Source organism: Channa argus, chromosome 4 (genome assembly GCF_033026475.1).
Source record: "Channa argus isolate prfri chromosome 4, Channa argus male v1.0, whole genome shotgun sequence".
Taxonomy (NCBI): Eukaryota; Metazoa; Chordata; class Actinopteri; order Anabantiformes; family Channidae; genus Channa; species Channa argus.
Window position 1 is genome coordinate 26428210 of NC_090200.1, and position 19382 is coordinate 26447591.

A 19382-nucleotide genomic window follows, 5' to 3' on the forward strand; every position below is an offset into this window, starting at 1 on the left:
GAATACTAGTTCTCAAACTTGTGGGATGTGACAACGTCAAATGCAACATTATCTACTTTTTTTATGCCAGCATTAGTAAATTGGCAAAGTCAAAATGACAGAAACCTGGAGTGAAAAGGGACAATTTTAGTACCCAAAAAAATACAAAATAAATAAAAAATACACACTGGCAGGAACTTCAGTTTTCAAGCACTGATGTTTGCCAGGTCTTAAATGAACATTCTGTCCATCACAGCAGCTCTGCTCCCTCTGTCTCAAATAACTGTGCTGTGTTACTCATAAGCCAGTTTGATTTGAGCAAAATAGGAAACAAAATAGAAAAACAAAACTGAAAGTAGCAGAAATGTTTTTTTTTTCTACTTCATAAAACATTGCAACTCATTGGCCTCCCCAGAGTAGCTCCCCAGTTTTAATAAATTATATTCAGTTCATACAAATCATACAGTCATCTTCAATCAAGACATGCAAAACCAATGAGTAAATACAAAAAAATCTATGTGTAAAATAAATACTGTATACACCCCTGCTGCCCACCAATTTCAACTGACTGAGGCACTGGCTCAATAACAAAGGCCTTTCCAACCTTTACCTGTTGGGGTAGTGATGGGCCAAAAGGCGTAAATTCTGCTGAAAAGTTAGAGAAAGAAGCAGAAGAAGAAAGAGTGCAGCTGTAAATTTAATTAAATTGAAAAGAAGACCGTTTTGGAAACTTTGATCAATAACCCAGTCGCCTCACACAGCAACGCAAAGACACAGCAACAGGCGAATTAAGCCGTTCTAATAGGAATGCTGTTAATTTACAATTTAAAAATGTTTTGAATTTACTTTGAAACAATTGGACTTCTTGGTTCTGAAATCACCCTGTTATTTTTCAATTTGTTTTGTTTAACCAAGTGTTGAATAAATAAATCATAAATAATAATTGAATACATACATTGAATACAATAAATCCACCTGCATTTAAAATAACTTGAAACGTGTGTTTTTCTAAAATGTTGGTGAGTTTCTCAAAATTAAGGTAAATGTGTTGGATGCATATTGTCTTTTTAATAAAAATAAGAGTCAAGAGGCCATGCTGAAATGAATTTGAGCTGCCACATTGAGATTTTCACTTGTCGTATCTGGTCACCCTAATGAAAATTTTCTCACCTCGATCGTGGAAAATCTTTTAGAAGTGAATGTCCCTGCATTACTGTCAGTTCTGTTCAAACAGAACATATAATAAAACATCGCAGCTTTAAATTTGCCAAACTGTGGCCTATCTACACAACCGACCACAACGTATAACATTCATTTAGAGTGGTGTTAGTGTAGTATCTGCTTTTAAATCGGTTTGGTCTCCATTGACTCCTGGGGGAAAACCTCTGCCCCACCAACCTATTAAATGCTAGTCTCATTTTCTGCTGCAGTTGCTGGACAGACAGGGTACAGTGGGTTTATCAGTGATCAATGAAACTAGTGTAAAAGCCATAAAACTAAAACCCAGAGCCGTCAAACTGCTCTACAGTGCTGAGGAGTGCAGAGTTTGGTGATAACGTGGATTTTCCAACATGATTGACATAATGCAATTATTTCATAAAAAGTATTAATTTACATTGTCTTTGATGCTGATTCTATGGGAACATTATTGCAAATACTATGTTGCTACATGGACCAGCCAGTTGTTTTCTTAGAGTCTGTTAATTCGTTCCATTTTCTGCATTTTCTCCTCACATATTCACATGCATATACCATCATGCAATTATATTATTTGTGATGTTCTCTGTATATGTGGCGATGACTAGAGCACAAATACAGTGGGCGGCAATGACTGAAGATTATTATGATTACAGTCAGACAATATGTCAAACACAAAACAGCCTATAATTACTTGTGTTTGACTCAAAATAGCCAAAGTCGCAGATAATTGCAATGTATTGTAGAGACAATTATGTGGATCGAGCCGTCAGTGCTTTGTTGGTAATTATACAGCAATTTCTCAATTTCTGTGAAAAATATCTACAATGTGTGAGAGGGTGGGAGGGTTGTAAAGTACAGGAAAATGCACAGAGGAAGGAGTGGAAAAAAAATGTAAAAACAAGAAGAAACAAAGGAAGGCATTTAGAGGGATGTTTACAACTGCTTGATTACTATGTGAACCTCGATAGGTTACAGAGTGCTAATAACAGCAGCAGCAACTTACTCCTGCAATAAAGCAACGATAAAAGAAATATTAAAACAACATTGCAAGCGTTGAAAATGTGTCTTCAAGAAGAAAGTAGACCAAATTAAAAAAAAAAAAAACAGCTCTTTTATTTTTCCAAGAATGATTTCATTAGTCATAGACCAGTACCCCTCTGTGGTAATATGTGGGAGCTATGAGTTAGTTCTCTTGCTGAGTAGGTGTGTGTGTCAGTAGAGGGAAAGAAAGCGAGAAAGACATTTCTAGAGCTGTGTGGACAAATTTGACTTCAAAACCACTGTTGTGAGGACATCTCAGCATAGTGAAAGCATTTTGTGTGGGTATGGATCAGAATCAGTTAGGATGGTAGAGGTCAGTGCAAGGGGCTACAGGGAATGCATTATGGCATCAGTGTCCGTATAAATTTGTGTGTGCGTGTGCGTGTGCGTGTGTGCGGAGAGGGAGGATTGAAGTGGGTGGAGGAGTGAGGGGTTAAGAACCTTGTAAGTGTCTCTTGTCTAATCCTTAACACAGCATCAACAAATATTATTCTGGATCCAGTGTGTGTCTCTGTGCGTGTGTAGATGAGAAAAACAGCAAGTAACCAGGCATCCACTGTTACCTGTCTGTAAATTTGCATTGTACGTGGGTGTGTGTGTGGGTGTGTGTGTTTCCATTTAAGTGCGAGTGTGTGTTGTTTTGTTCAGCCTGTCAAAATGATTAACAGGTACACTGCACTGTTGTTGTATTCAAGTGTTTAAAAGAGTGAACCCTGAGGCGATGGAGTGTCCGTGGCAGACTGCCATAACGTTTGTGTTTTAAAGAAAACAGCATGTGATTTTCGTTAGAAAGGCTAACATGGCGAAGGACAAGCTTCCTCATCACCGTGAGAGAGTAAACATAAGCAGCTATGCTAATGAAGTAAGTAATTAACTTCTGTTCCAATTACATCCAGCACTTAATGGATTCATTAAAAAATATTTCCACTTCGTGTCCACAGTACATACTCGCTTTGACATAACACATGGTTGGTATTAATATGAATTTTGTATTCAAAGGTTAAGAGTGAAAGCTTCTTCAATTGAATGAAAATGTCCTCAATTAAATGGCAATTAATTCAACAAGAAACTTAAAACTCTTATCATTTCAGTTGCTGTGAAGAGGAAACATATGGTCTAAAAAGTGATTTATAGAAAGGACCAAATGACCTGTGGCATGTAATTTAAGAACTCCACCATTTTGGAAATATGCCTATTTCCTTTCTAACCCAGAGCAAGAGGAAAGCTTTTAAAACAAATCTATATTTTTAGGATTTATTCTGGTGAACATGGGAGTGTGGTGGAGCGTCAAGTGCTTGTTGCAGCAGAGGGGGGGTCATGTGCACACTCCAGTAATTTCATGGCCAGGCTGGAAACAAGGCGAGATCAAAACGGAAACATAATCATATACGGTATCAGATGGTGTTCATGTCAGAGATTGTAACAGTCATAGCCAACCACATTAATTGCTTTTATCTCTTTTAAAAGGAGCACTACATCCTGGTTGAAAATACCCATTTGGGCTGTAGTTCAGCCTATTTCACCCCCCCAAACTATGATGAAATACATCTGATTTCATGGGCATTTACACATGTGGTGAAAACTACAAATATTTGTCACAGAACTTAATGGCATATCTTTGGTAGAAAGTGGATTCAGGAAGTTTTTAGACCCTCTTCACTTTTTAACATTTTGCATATCATGCTGCAGCCTGATACTACAGTTTTTTTTAAAATAATTTGTTTTTTCCCACATTAATTTTCTCAGTTCGTGTTGCTGAAAAACCCTCCTACAGCATTATGCTACCACCACAATGCTTCACTGTAGGGATGGCATTGGGCACTGTAGTAGTTCTACCATTCCCTGCCACCTCTCATCCTGTCTGTTGTTTGGGTGCTTTTCAGTTTTGTCCAAATCAAAATAGCTGTTGTTAAAAGTGCCTCAGTCCACAGTCTATAAAAAAAAAAAAACAGAATTTTATCCAACCAAAAGAGGTGGTGTAGACTTAGACGAAATTGAACCATGGTTCAGTTTGTGTCTAGTTTAGAAATTTTTATGAACGGTTTGGACCTTTGGAGCAGTAACATAACGTTAAGGTAATTATCATCACCCCTTAAACAATAGCGGAAGAACACGAGCCTTAATTCAATTAATAATAAACTACATGGAGCTCATGGAGAGAGGGGTTGTTCAGAGATCCCATTTCAATTTGGTCTGAGGAAGAAAAAAAAAACTTGCTGGATGTATACTGTTTTTTTCTAAGTTCTAAGTGAATGAAAGAGAAAAGATCTTAAAGACCAGGTGAAAACAATGTCACTTAAAAGTATGTATAACAGCAGTATATCAAAGTGGAGGATAACAAACAAAAAAGCCCACATAGGAGATGGTGACAGGATGTTGATGTGGATCATGAAAAGTTATTTAGTACACTAGTTAAATTGCAATGTGAACCTAAATAGTTTCACAAAGGAACCATATTTATTTGTAATTTTATAAAAAGGAGAAACTTGAAGGTGTATGCAGCCATTGCACTGGAAGGGACAATCCTACTGTCCACTTGTGAAGTCAGGAAAAGTACCCGATTGCACTCCCTGGACACTTTGGCTTTATCCTTCTATATAGCCATGGTAATGACACACACAATACAGACAAGCATAGTGAAACTTTAATTACATACCATTCTCTGTGATCCCATCTAAATAGGGCTTAAAGATACAGTATGTAACATTTAGAATCAATTCTTTTAGGAATAGGCTCCAAAACGTATGTTAATGTTGAGAGGTGTTGTGGAAGTCTCCCATGATCCAGCCCCTGAAGCTCTGAAAACAAATTGCCCGTTCAGTTTGTGAGTCCATTCTGCAGGACTGATTAAGCTGCATGTAAGGCTATGCTGTCTCTGCTGCAACTCTGCACTCTACAACAGATTGGAGTGGCCACTGTACGTTGGGAGAGTAATTACTCTTTCGGGTACTGCAGAAAAGAAAATTGATGAAATTCATCAAAAATTAATGTAATCTATCCCATCACTTTTAACAACTGTTAATACCAGAGTCTGCTCTTGGGCAATGTAGTTAGAAACCAATGGAACAGATAAGACCTGCAGGTTAATGTGTGACACCAGATATGGAAGCTTTACCAAATTTTATAGCAATGCTTGGACTGAAGCTTCGGGCTCACATAAGAGGGTGTCAATGAAAATAGTCGAGTTTTCCTGGATAGTGGTTAATTTTAAAGGAAACAGAAGTCTTAACACTGAAGCATACAGGAAACCCACATACACACAGATCAATATTTAGTCTTCGACTCTCACTGTCCTCTGGACCACAAACTGGGAATAATTAGAACCCTATACTGCAAGGCTGGGTAAGCCCACAAGGACAGAGTGTAAGAGGAAGGAGCTTAAACACATCAATGAATCCCTCGAAAGTTGTGGCTATCCTAAACTAAGGCTTCATCCAAACCACAAAAAGTACTGGAATACCAGAGACACTCTGAGATTCTCTGAGAACACAGAATCTTACTATATTTCACACCAGGGGCAGAAACATGTCCATGCTATAGAGATAAGACACTCTGACATGAGTTGAGCATGGCACAAAAGGTGGACTCCACCTCTTCCTGTGACATTTCTTTGAAGACAGCAATGTGCACATTTTGGCCAGAGAAGACAGATGATTTAAAAGAGGAGTGAACTGGAACAACCATCACTAACTAGAAGAGGTGGTTTAATGGCTAATAAACCACTTACAGGGTTGTTTTAAGTGATCACACCACATGTATGTGACTCCAGGGACAGACCTAGCAGCCAGGGGGGACAAAGGGGACGTGCTATCTCACCAACACTCTAGCTGTAAACAACTCCACAGAGGTTACTGCTAAGTAACATTATTAGATCGTTACTCTAGAAATGTCTAGACATGAGCCTGAAGTGAAAGATCAAGAATGTGATGGTCATCCCTGGGGGTTCATGCATGCATCATAACAAATAATTTAAATCTTTATCCCTTTATCCCTAATTGTAAATCCAAAATGAAAATGAGCAACAGCTGGTATTTTGTAGTTTTTATAGTGTAATTAAAACTGCAGTTTTAGCAATTCAGAAGGTATTGAGTAGTGGTATTAGTCATTGCCTACTGGGAACGTCAAGCACATGCACATTTGATTTGACCATTGTGTTTTGTGATTCATTTACAACCATTTGATTGAATAAAACCAATAAAAAATCCAAAGTTTTTCTTGCTAGTTTCTATGATTCCTTGCAGACAAAATGATGGGTTTTCAGATTTATGCATCCAGACTGTGTTTACCCTCTGTGCTAGCTGCTTGCCACCTTAAATTTTGGTTTTGCCTAGTTCAATCCCAACCCACAGGAGTGTTGCAACTTTCAAAAACAATTGTAGTGGTACCAGAAAGATAATATTTTATCAAGATTTAACTTGTACTCAAATATGAAGCCTGTGGCAGTACTGGCCTGAACCATAAAATGTAAGAAAAATGGGGTATAGCGACAGCATTTTTTAACAGTACTCAAAAGTATGATAGATAGAATAGTCCTTTTGTGGAGCAGCTCATAAATAATTTCTTGCCCTTCATTTTTAAGAATCTACTGTACACTGCTTTTTTCCCTGATAAACTGATGTCTGGAGCAAAAACAAATGCTCCCACAGTGACAAGACACCTATTGATATCTGATATAATCACAAACCTGCCAAACAAACCAGCTTTGGAACAAATCAATTCAGCACCTTATTTATTAGTTCTTAATTTTTGTCTCCTTTTCATTGTCACAGTATTTACAGCAGGCTTCATTGAGAGTCTGTTACAGCTTTACATCACTAGGAGGGATTAATATCATGTCAGATGTCATAAAGTGATTTTTTGGTGTCTGGTTTAATCACATCTCCCCTCACTCAAGCTGGTAAATTGAAACTCAAAGTCAAGTATTCAAAGTAAAACCCAAATTGTCTCACTGAATTACAACATAGACCCAGTGGCCAAAGAAGCACATTTGACCTTTGTTCAGGTCAGAGGGTTTTTTCGGGAGACAGAAGGAGCCAGAAGATTAAATACATAAAATTAATAATTAAGTAAGTAATGATTAAGTATTAAAATATTACACCATCGAGATTAGTTGTTCAGAACTAAGGAAGTCTGACTAAGATCAGAGTCAACACAAAATCCTTTTCAACACCAACAATAACCTGGGACATCAACAAGATCAGGGCCAGCCCTGCTTGGACAAAACAACTTTCTGTCAGTACCACAGACAGTTGCCTGCATGAATGAAACTAGTACAGAATTACTAAATAATGGTATTTTCAACAATCCCCATACAAACTAAAAAAACAACAATAAATAGCCTCTATTCACGTTTAGTGTTTGACTGCAACCTAGATTACTTTAATTACCTGTGCTGCAGACCTCCATTGTTGTGTAAAAACATACAGCAATTCAGAAAGTTTTCTGATACTACAGTTGTTTAAATTCATTAATCTACACTCTGTACCCTATAATGACAAAGTGAAAACATAATTTTAGAAATGTCTGTAATTTATTAAAAAGAAAAAAACTAAAATATCACATGTACAAATGTTTTCAGACCCCTTGCTCAGTACTCTGTTTAAGCACCTTTGGCAGCAATTACAAGCTCAAGTGAGTATAATGCGACAGGCTTTACACACCTGGACTGGGGATTTTCTGCCATTCTTCTTAGCAAATTCTCTTAAACCCAGTCAGGTTGGATGGGGACCATCTGTGAACAGCCATTTTTAGGTCTCTCCAGAGATGTTCAATACGGTTCAAGTCAGGCTGGGAGACTCTAGGACATTCACACAATTTTCCTTAAGCCCCTCCTGTGTTGTCTCGGCTGTAAGCTTAGGATTGTTGTCATGTTAGAAGGTGAACGTTCAACCCCCTCTGAAGGCCCCCACAGCATGATGCCCTTCACTGTAGGGATGGCATTGGGCAAGGGATGAGCGGTGCCAGGTTTCCTTTAGACATAATGTTTAAAATTGAGGCCCAAAAGTTCCAAATCTTAAAAAGTATTGTTCTTCATATTCTTAGGTGCTTTTTCTTTTGGTAACTCTAAGCCTCTTTCCTGTGCTAGTTACTAAGGAGTTAATAAGGTCTGTGTAAATTTAGTCTGCAATAAAGCCCTCTCTTTGAATCTCTTCGGAAGCATCCCTCTGGAAGCTCCACACAGCATCTGTGGAACTCTGTGGAAGTCAGAGTGACTATTGGGTTTTTGGTCACCTCTCTAACTATGGCCCATATCCCCCGATTGCCCAGTTTGGCCAGTTGACCAGGTCTTCGAGGAGTGCTGGTAGGGGCAGGTGCGTTTCAAGTTTTTTTGCAAAGGGTCTGAATACTAAGAATACTGCAACTGTGGTGCAGGAGGTAGAACAGTCGTCCATCAATCCCACAGTTGTTGGTTCGATCCCCGGCCCCTCTGGTCACATGCCCTTTGGCAACGTCCTTAAGCAAGAACTGAACCCCAACTTAGTTGCTCCCGGTGAGTGTAGGCTAGCTGTGGAGCAGCTCCCTTATTGGTGTGTGATGTGTGTCTGCGAATGGGTGAATGAGAAGCAGTGTAAAGCGCTTTAAGTACCAATAGATAGAAAAGCGCTATATATTACTATTTAAGACCAATGTGATATTTCAGTTTTTAATTTTTCATTCATTTGCAAACATTTATAAAATTCTGTTGTCACTTTGTCATTTGGCAATATTGACTGTAGATTAATGGGAAATAAATTAATTTGAAAAATTGTAGTATCAGGCTGCTACATAACAAAATTAAAGAAAGTGAAAACCTTCTGAATGCACTGTATGAACACAAATCAGTAAGACACATCGCTACATTGGGTGACATGTTTCTTCATTCAAACCATTTGGGCAAAAGTGCTCTGAATCACCGTAATTCCAACTGAGATCATGTGCATGGTCTGTTGACAAGCTTACCTTAGATCACTGTATATACTTAATACTCCCAGCATTTAGGGGACTACATGTTTTTTTTTTTAATCAATGCAGCTCTACAGCACAGATAAATAAGACAATCAAGGCTGCAGACTGATGAACATTAAATGTGAGTAGAGGCAATACAAACGTTGGAGTGTCTGTATTATTGAATATATGATTATTTTACAATATGACAGAACTTAGCCTTTAATGGCGAGACCAAACAAATTTAAACACACTCACTCACTGCAGAAAATTCCACAATTATTCGAAAACTGCTACGTGCATATATCACAGGTGAACAAGAATCATTTCTGTTTAAGATTAAAAGCCATATGGTCCTTTTTCAGTAGCAGAATAATGTAATCTATATGGGTTCATAGTAATAATAGTGCAATGGTGTGGCTGACTGATGTGTTTTCAATACTTTATAGCACAAAGTAATGAGATGTGTCAAACTTTGCATGCACACGCTACTTTATACTTGTAAGCAACACACTTAATATTGCTTTCAGTTATGTGGTCCAGTAGAGTAGTAATTGTAAAAATATGAAATATGACAATGGAAGATAAGTATATGCATACTTTAACATCCGAGATTAGAGAAGTCGACTCCTAAGCTCTTCCTATCATACATTTGTGGATATCAAACACCTTTTACTGCCATCTGGGATCAACATGTGTTCGGCTGCCTCTTGTAGGTTTTACTTGTACTTATACTGCATACACTGCTGTATTTCTGAAACTGGTTGCCTACCATCCAGTGTTGAACTCCACATGTGCGTCAAACAGAGCCACCACAGGAGCAGAGGCAGCCCTCCAGCCGCTGACTCGAGACCTGATCAGTCCTTCCTGCTTGTCATGGCGGACGACCTTGATGAATCCCGGGCCGTGCTGAGTGTTGGTCTCCTCTACGAAGCTCTGCAGGTGCTCTTTCAACTCCGCTGTGGAGACACACACAAAGATACAAAAAGTTGGAAGTTACAACAAAGCCCAGTCAAGATTGCTGCACCATTGATCTTATCGACAAAGCTCTGCAGTAACTCCCTTAGCTCCACTGGACAGAGGCAAACAGATGTGAGTGTGTGTACTTGTGTTTGTGTTTTGTGGTTTTACAAACGTTTGCATGGCTACTTCTATCAGATATATATGTTTAAATTCACACATTACACTTTACTCATTAATGTATTACCCATATGTTTTAACAATAATACACATTCAGATTTTACAAAGCTACTGACATACATAAACCTATTCTGAATGTCAGAAATAGTGTGCAGAAGGAACAGCAGCAGTGGTGTAGCAACACAGAGGCAGAGTCACTGTAAAATGACTCTGCAATGTCTAATCATTTATGGTCGAACAAAATAAGAGTCTTAATCTAAAATCTATCTAAATTTCTCTTTCACTTTGTGCCATGGTTTTGTTCAGCATGACCTCTAAAATTCATGAATGGCATTAACTGATCCTTTATTGGGGAAATTATTTTTGAACAACTTAACATAGATGAAGCCACTACTACATGGATTTCAGTGTCTTTACCAAGGACACTTGGACAGGAGGCATGGGGATTGTGGATAACTACTCTAATAACTGCACCACAGTCATCCCTTTTACCGCAGCAAATATACTAGTGACTGGACAAGGATTATGTTACTTTGGATCCACGTGAGCAGGAATTTATATTATTATATATTGTTAACACATAATGATTTGAAAGAATGAAAGACAATTACAATAGAGCTTTAAAGCACCTCTTTAAGACAACAAATTGAGTCCATTTGTCAAAGTATCCTTGGACACTTGCCGAACCACAAAGTTAAGCGTGGTGTGTGCATGTTCTTTACTTGTAACTTGCTTTTGATAAAAGTGTTTCCCAAATGACAAAATGTACATGTGTGCTAATTTGTACTGAGCACAACTTGTGGTTGAGGCTGATGGGATAGTTTTGCAGACATTTGGTCAAAAGGCAAAAGAAAAGAGAAAAACAGAGCCAAAGATAACAGAGGAAAAGTTATGGATGCAACAGTTAAAGTTAAGATTTTTTTGAACCAAAGACACAGAACAATTAACTTGAGTAATAAATGCTGCCAGTTGTACTACTGTGTTGTGAGTGTGGCTAATAATAAATACTTCCAGAGCGTACACTATAGCATAAGAGATGTAAAGGCGTGAAATTAAAAAATAAAAGTTGCATACTGCCAAATGATTGACCTCCGACACATACCTTGTTAATGATTATATTCCATTCTTTTTGAGTGATTTCCTATATAACTTGTACACACTCAGGTTGACAGACTAACACGCATGTAAATAGATTGCCCACAGTGGAAGAGTGAACATCTTCGTTTCCTTGTTGTGATTGCTGTGGGTTCTAATCCTGCCCTGAGGGTATGGCTACAGCTTTTCCCTCTCTATTCATTATTACAGTCAGCCTGGATTCTCCAGTCTCTCTGTTTTCCTTTAATGAGCCACAGTTTGCTGCTGACCCAGAAGAAACATGTGCTCATTTAAAACTGGAGCTGGGAGTATCTGAAGAGCACCTTATTGCTTTACACATCCACTTTGTGTTTGCCAATTAATTTTCAGCAACTGGTCCACACTGTCAAATATGTTTTTAACTAAATGTAGCTGTCTTTCAAAACAACAGGAGATATGTTTGCCATCATTCCATTAGAAATATTAATCCAAGGGTCATGACTGGGTTTAGTCGGGCCCCAATAACTGATTAAAATATTCTCGGGGAGGGGAAAAATTTGATTGATGTATTCCCACAACGTGCAGAAAGCAAACACTATTTGAAAACCTGCATGTTGAAAACTTTCTAAAAATAAGTTTTTCTTATACAAATTCTTACCATGGTGGGAATGAAAAAGAAAATTAGGATCCCACCATCTGCATGATTTTTTTATGTTATATGGGGTGTTGTTTACTAGGTCAGACTGGAACTAATTATTATGTTGAAACTTTTTTGACAAATCATCTAATAAGGGTTTAGTCTACACAACTAATATTTATACATAGATATCCGGTTGTCCAAGAACGTATTGACTTCACATTAATGTCTGTCAAAATCCATATTCTACTCAGTTCATCCATGAACACTGGATGTTTGTGCCAGATGTAATGAAATTCTCTCCAGGAGTTCTTGAGATATTGCAATGAGCGAGGAGAGGATGGACATGAGCTTAATGTGACCTTGACCTTTTACTGCTAAATCTAATAAGTTCATTCTTTAGTCCACGTGCACTTTATACCAGTTTTGAAGACATTTTTTGACAACAATTCTGCAATATTATGTTTACAAGCATGGAATGGATGGACAGAGAAGGTGACAACATAATGCCCCTGGTCATAGTAGTTTCCACTGTGAAATTCCTATGAGACAGTGCTACAACTCTATAAATTTTCGAACACTGGCAGAAAAAAGTTAATTTAGCCTTTCATTATGCATATGAGTTAGGCCATCTGTGTTTGTTTTCATTCATTTATACATCCTAAATACCCAATGTACTAATTGTTTAGATGTAACCTAGCTAGGAACAAGCACACTGGTGCCTGAAACTGAATCCAAAAGTCACTACTAAACAAACATTCTACCATTTACTTCCAGTCTCTCTCCCTTTTCTTTTCACCTTGATATGTTTATGAAGTAAACATGTATTTCTTTCTGCTAAAGATGAAAAAAATTTACCCACATTGTCCCAACAATTTGCATTGCTCCAGGGGATGCAGGTCTAATATTAACTTAAGGTTTTTTATCTGGTAGCTTCCAGATTAGGTTGTCTCCTGAGCTGCAGTCTATCCTACTATCAGCAACATGCACACAAAGATAATCTTAAGGATTTGATTAAAAAGTAAATTCATGGAAGATAAACCTTTGATGTAAAAACAATTTGATGTCTTGGAAAATTAGGGGGTCACCAATGTTCCTCAATGCTTTTGTGAATAATTTTGCAAAATGGGCAATTCATCAGTATAATTAGATGATGGACTGACAGGTGTCCTTTCAGACACTACAACAGCAAAATACTGGGAACCTTTTTTCCACAAATAGCCAGTACATTAAATTATATCTGTTAAATTACTCCTTACTATAGTGAAAATACAATGCCTTGCATCCATAATTTTGAATAAATTGTTTACATTTGGCTGACGTTTGAGTGACATCTGAGTGACATTTTCATGACTTAGAGTTTGAGGCTTTATGTATACAACCCCTGATGTCTGATAATTTACTCTTGATTGCATTTCCACTTTTACCTCCATCTAACTTCAGTTGACCCCATTAGTCAAAATTACACTTTATACAATTAAGAAGCAATGAATTGAAGTGATGATGCACTTTCACTGCGCAATCTCACATTAATTACCTCCATTAGGAATTACTACCATGTGATTGTTATTCACTGCCAAGTATAGGCATTAAATCCTACTTCCCAGAGAATCTTTAGCTTGAACAGTTGCAATGCATTAAGAGGGAATAATTTGAGGTAAGTGTTGAATCTATTTATCTCCCTGGTTGCACGACTAATCAGCATTCAGCCCTGTGCAGCTACCACAACTAGACTGTGATACAGTGTATTAATCAAGAACAGAGCAGCAGTGAAAGACCCATACAACCAGGCAGGCAATGGTAACAGATAGAAAGATCTTGCAATAGTAATTATAGATCTGACAGCAGTGAAATATGTTACTGAAGTACATGATGCAATTATTAACACCAGGGCTCTAGCAGAGAAGTCACAGCTAGGGCTCACCTGTGACTACTGGAAGTTTTAAATTTCAATCTGTTTTCATACTCCAGTGGTAAAGGTAATGCCTGCACATTTCCTGATCATGTGCAACATTTAAAGCAGAATATTAAAAAAAGTAGGAAATAAAATACACTGCTCAATGAAGCGATGGAATACTCGTTTGGAATACTGTTTTGAATTAATTCAATTCATTATCTGAATATAACTTGACTTCAGTGCTGTTAAACAGTAAACAGCTAGTTTGTATTTTGTAATTTAATGCTGAAGTTTAACAATATTGGATATGGCAGAGAAATCATCTAGTTGAGACTATGCAACTTTTCAGAGACGTAAGAACACATTCTTCCTCTCAAATATAAAAGGTTAATTCACAAGCAATTAAACACCTTAATACCAGAGAGAAGTGCTGAGCAACATTTGTTAGTGCTTAAGAACATTTGTCCACAGCAGGGATCAAAATCTACATTGTCTGCTTTAACGCTGAGCCACCACAGCCAGTAACAAAAGTTATATCATCTCATTTTAAAAGTTCCCCCAGTAGACCAAAATGCTTTAAACCAAAACTGTGCTGCTCCTACAATTATAGCTCTATAAATATTGTATGTATTCAAAGCAAAAGGCTTCTTTTGTACTGTAAGTACTGTGGTACATACTAATGCTGGTAGCAACAAGACCCAAAAGATGGAACATAGTAGATATAAGGTTTCCATCTCCATCCAACATAATACCCAACCAAAACATGAAAATATGTAATGTATGTATATATTATTTTTGCATGCTACATGCTAATGACTGTATGTAGCATTTTGTGATAGTCCTACTATCTACATAACCATGGTTAATGGTTTGTTTTTTCGAAGTAGAATTATTTCCTTTCTTGCCTAGAGTATTATCTTAAATTTTAATAACTATTCTATTAAATCTGTGATGTACATGAAAAGTTGTCTGTTGAGATTTTCAAAGGATTTTCAGCAAATCTGAGTATGAGATGAAAACTCTAATACGACCTCATTACGCACTTTGATCTAATTAATAAACACAACGTAGAATTGTCACCTTTCTGACAGCATCAACCTAAAAACTGAGAAATTGTAACCTTGTAAAAGTAGAATTAATTGAAGAGCCACTGTATTGGATCACATTAAATTGGACAGGTTGTCATAATATTATGCCTGATCATTTTACAAACCTTACCTATATGTATGTATTGCAGTGCATCATGGGTAAAAACACAATTACAGTTGCTAAAAGCATTTTTCTATTATATCATAATTTACAATTATAGGTAGGTTGTATTTTGACTGTAGATGATGCACATCACAGCTTAATACTGATGATTTTGAGCAAGATAATTTGATGAACGAAACAAAGGAGCAACATTCATATCTTTGGTGAGAACAAATGTCTTTATTAGTAATAGTGGCTATAATTTCCCATTATTTTAACTAAGCTGTTATGACCCCATCAACACTACAGAGTGAAGCTGCTGGTTGGTCAGGAACAGGGCAAAGAGCATCGGGAAAGACTAATTACACTAATGCTGTTTGTAAATGACTCCGTACCTTTGCAGAAGGTTACTACATGTGTACTTTGTAATATTGTACTAATTCTGTTTAATGGATATAATGCTAATTAGTGCGTTATCATGCTAGCAACATTAGCGTGGCTTTGGTGTATTTAGTGTTATCAGCTACTGTCTAAAGCTAACAGGGATCCCATCCAAATAAATGAATTCAGGTGCACAAAGCAAGGTCCATAAAGACATGGATGAGTGAGTTGGGTGTGGAAGAACTTGACTGGCCTGCACAGAGTCCTGACCTCAACCCGATAAACACCTTCGGGATGAATTAGAGCGAAAACTGCGAGCACTGTGTATTATTTCAAAAACACACTCCTAAACCTTGTGGAAAGCCTTCCCAGAAGAGTTGAAGCTGTTATAGCTGCAAAGGGTGGGCCGACGTCATATTAAAGCTTATGGATTAAGAATGGGATGTCACAAAAGTTCGTATGGGTCTAAAGGCAGGTGAGCGAATACTTTTGGCAATATAGTTTATGTTGGTGCAATTGTTACTGCTGTTGTCCATCCAAGCTGGGGCTGATTGAGAAATATCCAACCAGAGCTTAGCATGTTAAAACTTATTCACTATTGGTTAGTAACCCCTACAATCTTGTGACAAGATATTCCAATTTTCCCTTTACCTGTTAAGAACCCCACATTTGCATTGTATTAGTCACTGTATTGCAGAGATACTTCAGCTCGGACAGCCCAATTTCCATTTTGTAAGGGCAAATTATTAGTTTGTCTTGTATAACCATATGGATTTTGCTCTCATGTAGAACAGCTGCGATCAGTTTTGTCATTAATGCTCTTTTCATGTAATTTTGTGATTTGCAGATATGGTTCAGCAAAGTGGATCAGCATAGGAAGTGGGAAAGTGCATAAGAAGAAAACAGCAGTCAATCTTTGTGTCTCTTTTCTCTTCAGGCAGGTGGACTTTCATGCCTTTGAGCCTTAGTCATATACTGTGCAAAAGATGAAGAGTCTTTCATCTCATGTTCTTAAAGCCATTTAATATTTTTGACTTCTAATAAAAGTTGTTTTTTGGGGATTTTGGAATTTGGATTACTTTTGCACTAAGGTGTAATTTAAAACATTTCTGAATATGTATTGTAAAAGCTGCTAATGTAAAAAGCAAAAATTACCTGAAAAACATTTTACAACAACTAACTGTTTTGTAAAGTATTAGCAGCCATTTACTACCAACTTTAGTTGGCCTGACTCCTCCATGAGTGTTAAAGTGTTCCTGGGCAAGACACGGATCCCCAAAAGTGCCCAACACTTGATGCTGTGGTTGTCCTAGCCAGTCTCAAGCCCAGTAAATATTTAGAAGAGTTCTGTGAGGAAGGGCATATGGTGTAAATATGGTATAAAAATCTGTGCCAAAGGTAGTTGGGGACAATATGATCTGCTGGGTTGACCCTGAGCTTATGGGATAATATGAAAGAGGAAAAAAAAAATCTAATCTTGTTCATCTGGTATTTGAAATGATTTCAACTTTAGACAGAGCTGAGTGTATTATCCTTGTTTTAAATGAGCCTTCCAGTCTTTATAACGTAAGCTAAGCCAATCATTTCTTGGATATGTGTTGATATTTAATGCACACACAAGAGAATCTTTCAGTCTTTACCACAATATAGTACAGTATAGGGACACAGAGAAAATTCTATTAAGACTGAGGTGAACTCACTCCATGGATTTAAAGAGTGTGTCCACCATTATTGTGGAAGGTTTCTTACGGCTGTTGCTGTGGTCATCCACCAATATGATCTCTTTAAGCAGGTGAGACGGAGTCCTCTGAATAACTGTGTGGACAGAGCGCAGCAGTACTGACAAGGCCTCGTTGACAAAGATAAAGATGACACTGAGCTGAGGAAGGTCTGATGAATACGACATGTTTCTGCACCTAGGAGAAAAAAGATGATAAAAAAGGTTTTCTTTGGCTTTTTATTTTATTTGTAAAGAAAGGATACTGTGACAGAGCAAAGATTTGGATCCACACAGGTAAACTCCATCATCACATAACTTCATGAATGCATCAATACACAGTGCACACATCAATCGACAGACTGACCCATCTGGTCGTACATCTGGGATCGGCCGGGTGAGTGAGATGCGGTCGCTAAGGTAGCTGTTGTAACCATAGTAACGGAACTTCTTCAATGCCACCCTTCGACTTTCAGGTCCCAGGTCGTGACCCCAGTGTTTGAACAGCAAGGAGGCAGGGTCTGAGGCCAAGTCTGATGAAGACACGCCATCTTCACCATCCTTCTGAGGTGCCTCTATGGGGAGAGAGGGACACAAGTTGTTGCATTAGTTTTTTTTTTACATATTTTATTTTTTTCCAACTGTTTTTCAGCAGTTTTTTTTTTTTCAGAAGTCCTATCACTAACCACTGTGTTGCCAGATGCTGTGACAGCTACCTGATGTTACACTGTGAAGAAATTTAATGACAAATGAACTTCCTTCAGCTCTATTCAGGGAGCTTTGCAGGAAAAATGAATGTGGCCCAGCACTAAGTATGCTGTGTGGTTATCAAACAAAACCCGTTTGCTGAGGGCTGAAAGAATAATTTCGGCAGCACGGGAAAACAAGATGGAACACAAATGTGATGTGAAATAACAGGGATTTTCATTGTCAGTACAAATAACTCATTCTGGCAGCCACACTGATGTATTTCTGCAGAGGTGGACACAAATCCGCTAACATGCCCAAGGTAACATTTTTTTTTTTCCTTTTTTATTTAGTCAGTGGGTAGTCATTCTTTGCTGCATGTGCAACACCAGCTTCTTCCTGTGTGATGCAAAACAATGAGAACAGAAAATATGCTTGAGGTCTATTTGGAAAAGGCTGCAAACAACAAGTCCCACTTCATAGTTTGAAGTATTTTTACATGGCGTGAATTATAAGATACAAAGGGGTGAAGTTGCATTGATTTTGACTCATTTGAAACAAGAAGGTCAAAAATATGTTGTGCAAATGTCAATGCCGTGGCCTGTTGCTTGTAGTGTTGCATAGTGTATTCAGGCGAGAAAGGTAACACAATACCCTTAGTAAATTACATTTTATTAGGATTAGTGCTTTTAATCTGAGCTGTTGTTCTTGAGCAGCGTTTAGACTGTGTGTTTGCAGGGATAGTGTCTCAGTGCAGGTAGGCAAGTCTGATGGTGAATGAGAAACATGATTGCAAGTTATGGAGCTAAATTTTTTCTGGTATTATGCACTCAAATAATAGACATTTGAGAGCAAAACTTTATTAGTACAATCGCAAAACAAAAAACCCCTTGCAATCAAAAACAGTTATAAAAATAGAAATTACAAATTGAGACCCAAACTAATTGAAATCAACACTTTTTCCATAAAAAAAAGGGTGAACATATTTTAGGTGAGTTCACAAAGAATACGTAACTGATGAGGAAAGGAAAAATGTTTTGTATATGTCAGCTTTGTATTCAAGCATCAGATGTGTGTCCTATCACGGTGGTCTGTCAGTCAGCAACAGCTGGGTCCCTGCAGTTCCGTGCTAACATTAGCAGCTAGCAGTTAGCAACAGCATTGCAGTCACAGTAGAAGACACTAAATGTAATAATATGATTAATTACTGGAGTTTAACAAGGCTGAGAAAGGCTTATAAATTAGGAGTAAACTGATACAGAATCATGGTCAGAGGAAAATAAAATGGATTGGGAATTTGACTTCAAGCTTAAACTAACATTTCCCTTACAGTTAATTATGAAGAGCTGTCAATTAAAATACACTTAAATATTATGCAGTTTAGTGAAAAGGACCTGCTCGCCATTTACTGTAATATCCATGATCGTGTGTGACCTTGTCCTACGGTCACTCAAAGATTATTCCCAGTCCCCATAAACAATATTTGGATTATTAGGCATGTAATGTCTAAATGC

The 19382-nt window shown here is 37.6% G+C and overlaps 1 protein-coding gene across 3 annotated transcripts in view; it reads right to left on the reverse strand.

The window, feature by feature from the left end:
• Positions 1-19382, reverse strand: part of galnt18a (UDP-N-acetyl-alpha-D-galactosamine:polypeptide N-acetylgalactosaminyltransferase 18a) — a 156502-nt gene that overhangs the window by 59895 nt on the left and 77225 nt on the right. For all 3 annotated transcript variants that reach the window (XR_010914263.1, XM_067502459.1, XM_067502460.1), the window contains exons 2-4: positions 17549-17756; positions 17214-17380; positions 9917-10103 (exon numbers count right to left, since the gene is read on the reverse strand). Coding sequence is in view for 2 of the 3 variants with exons in the window: in XM_067502459.1 (XP_067358560.1) it covers positions 9917-10103; positions 17214-17380; positions 17549-17756 (562 nt within the window). In the remaining variant the exon portion in view is untranslated. The remainder of the gene's footprint in view (positions 1-9916; positions 10104-17213; positions 17381-17548; positions 17757-19382) is intronic.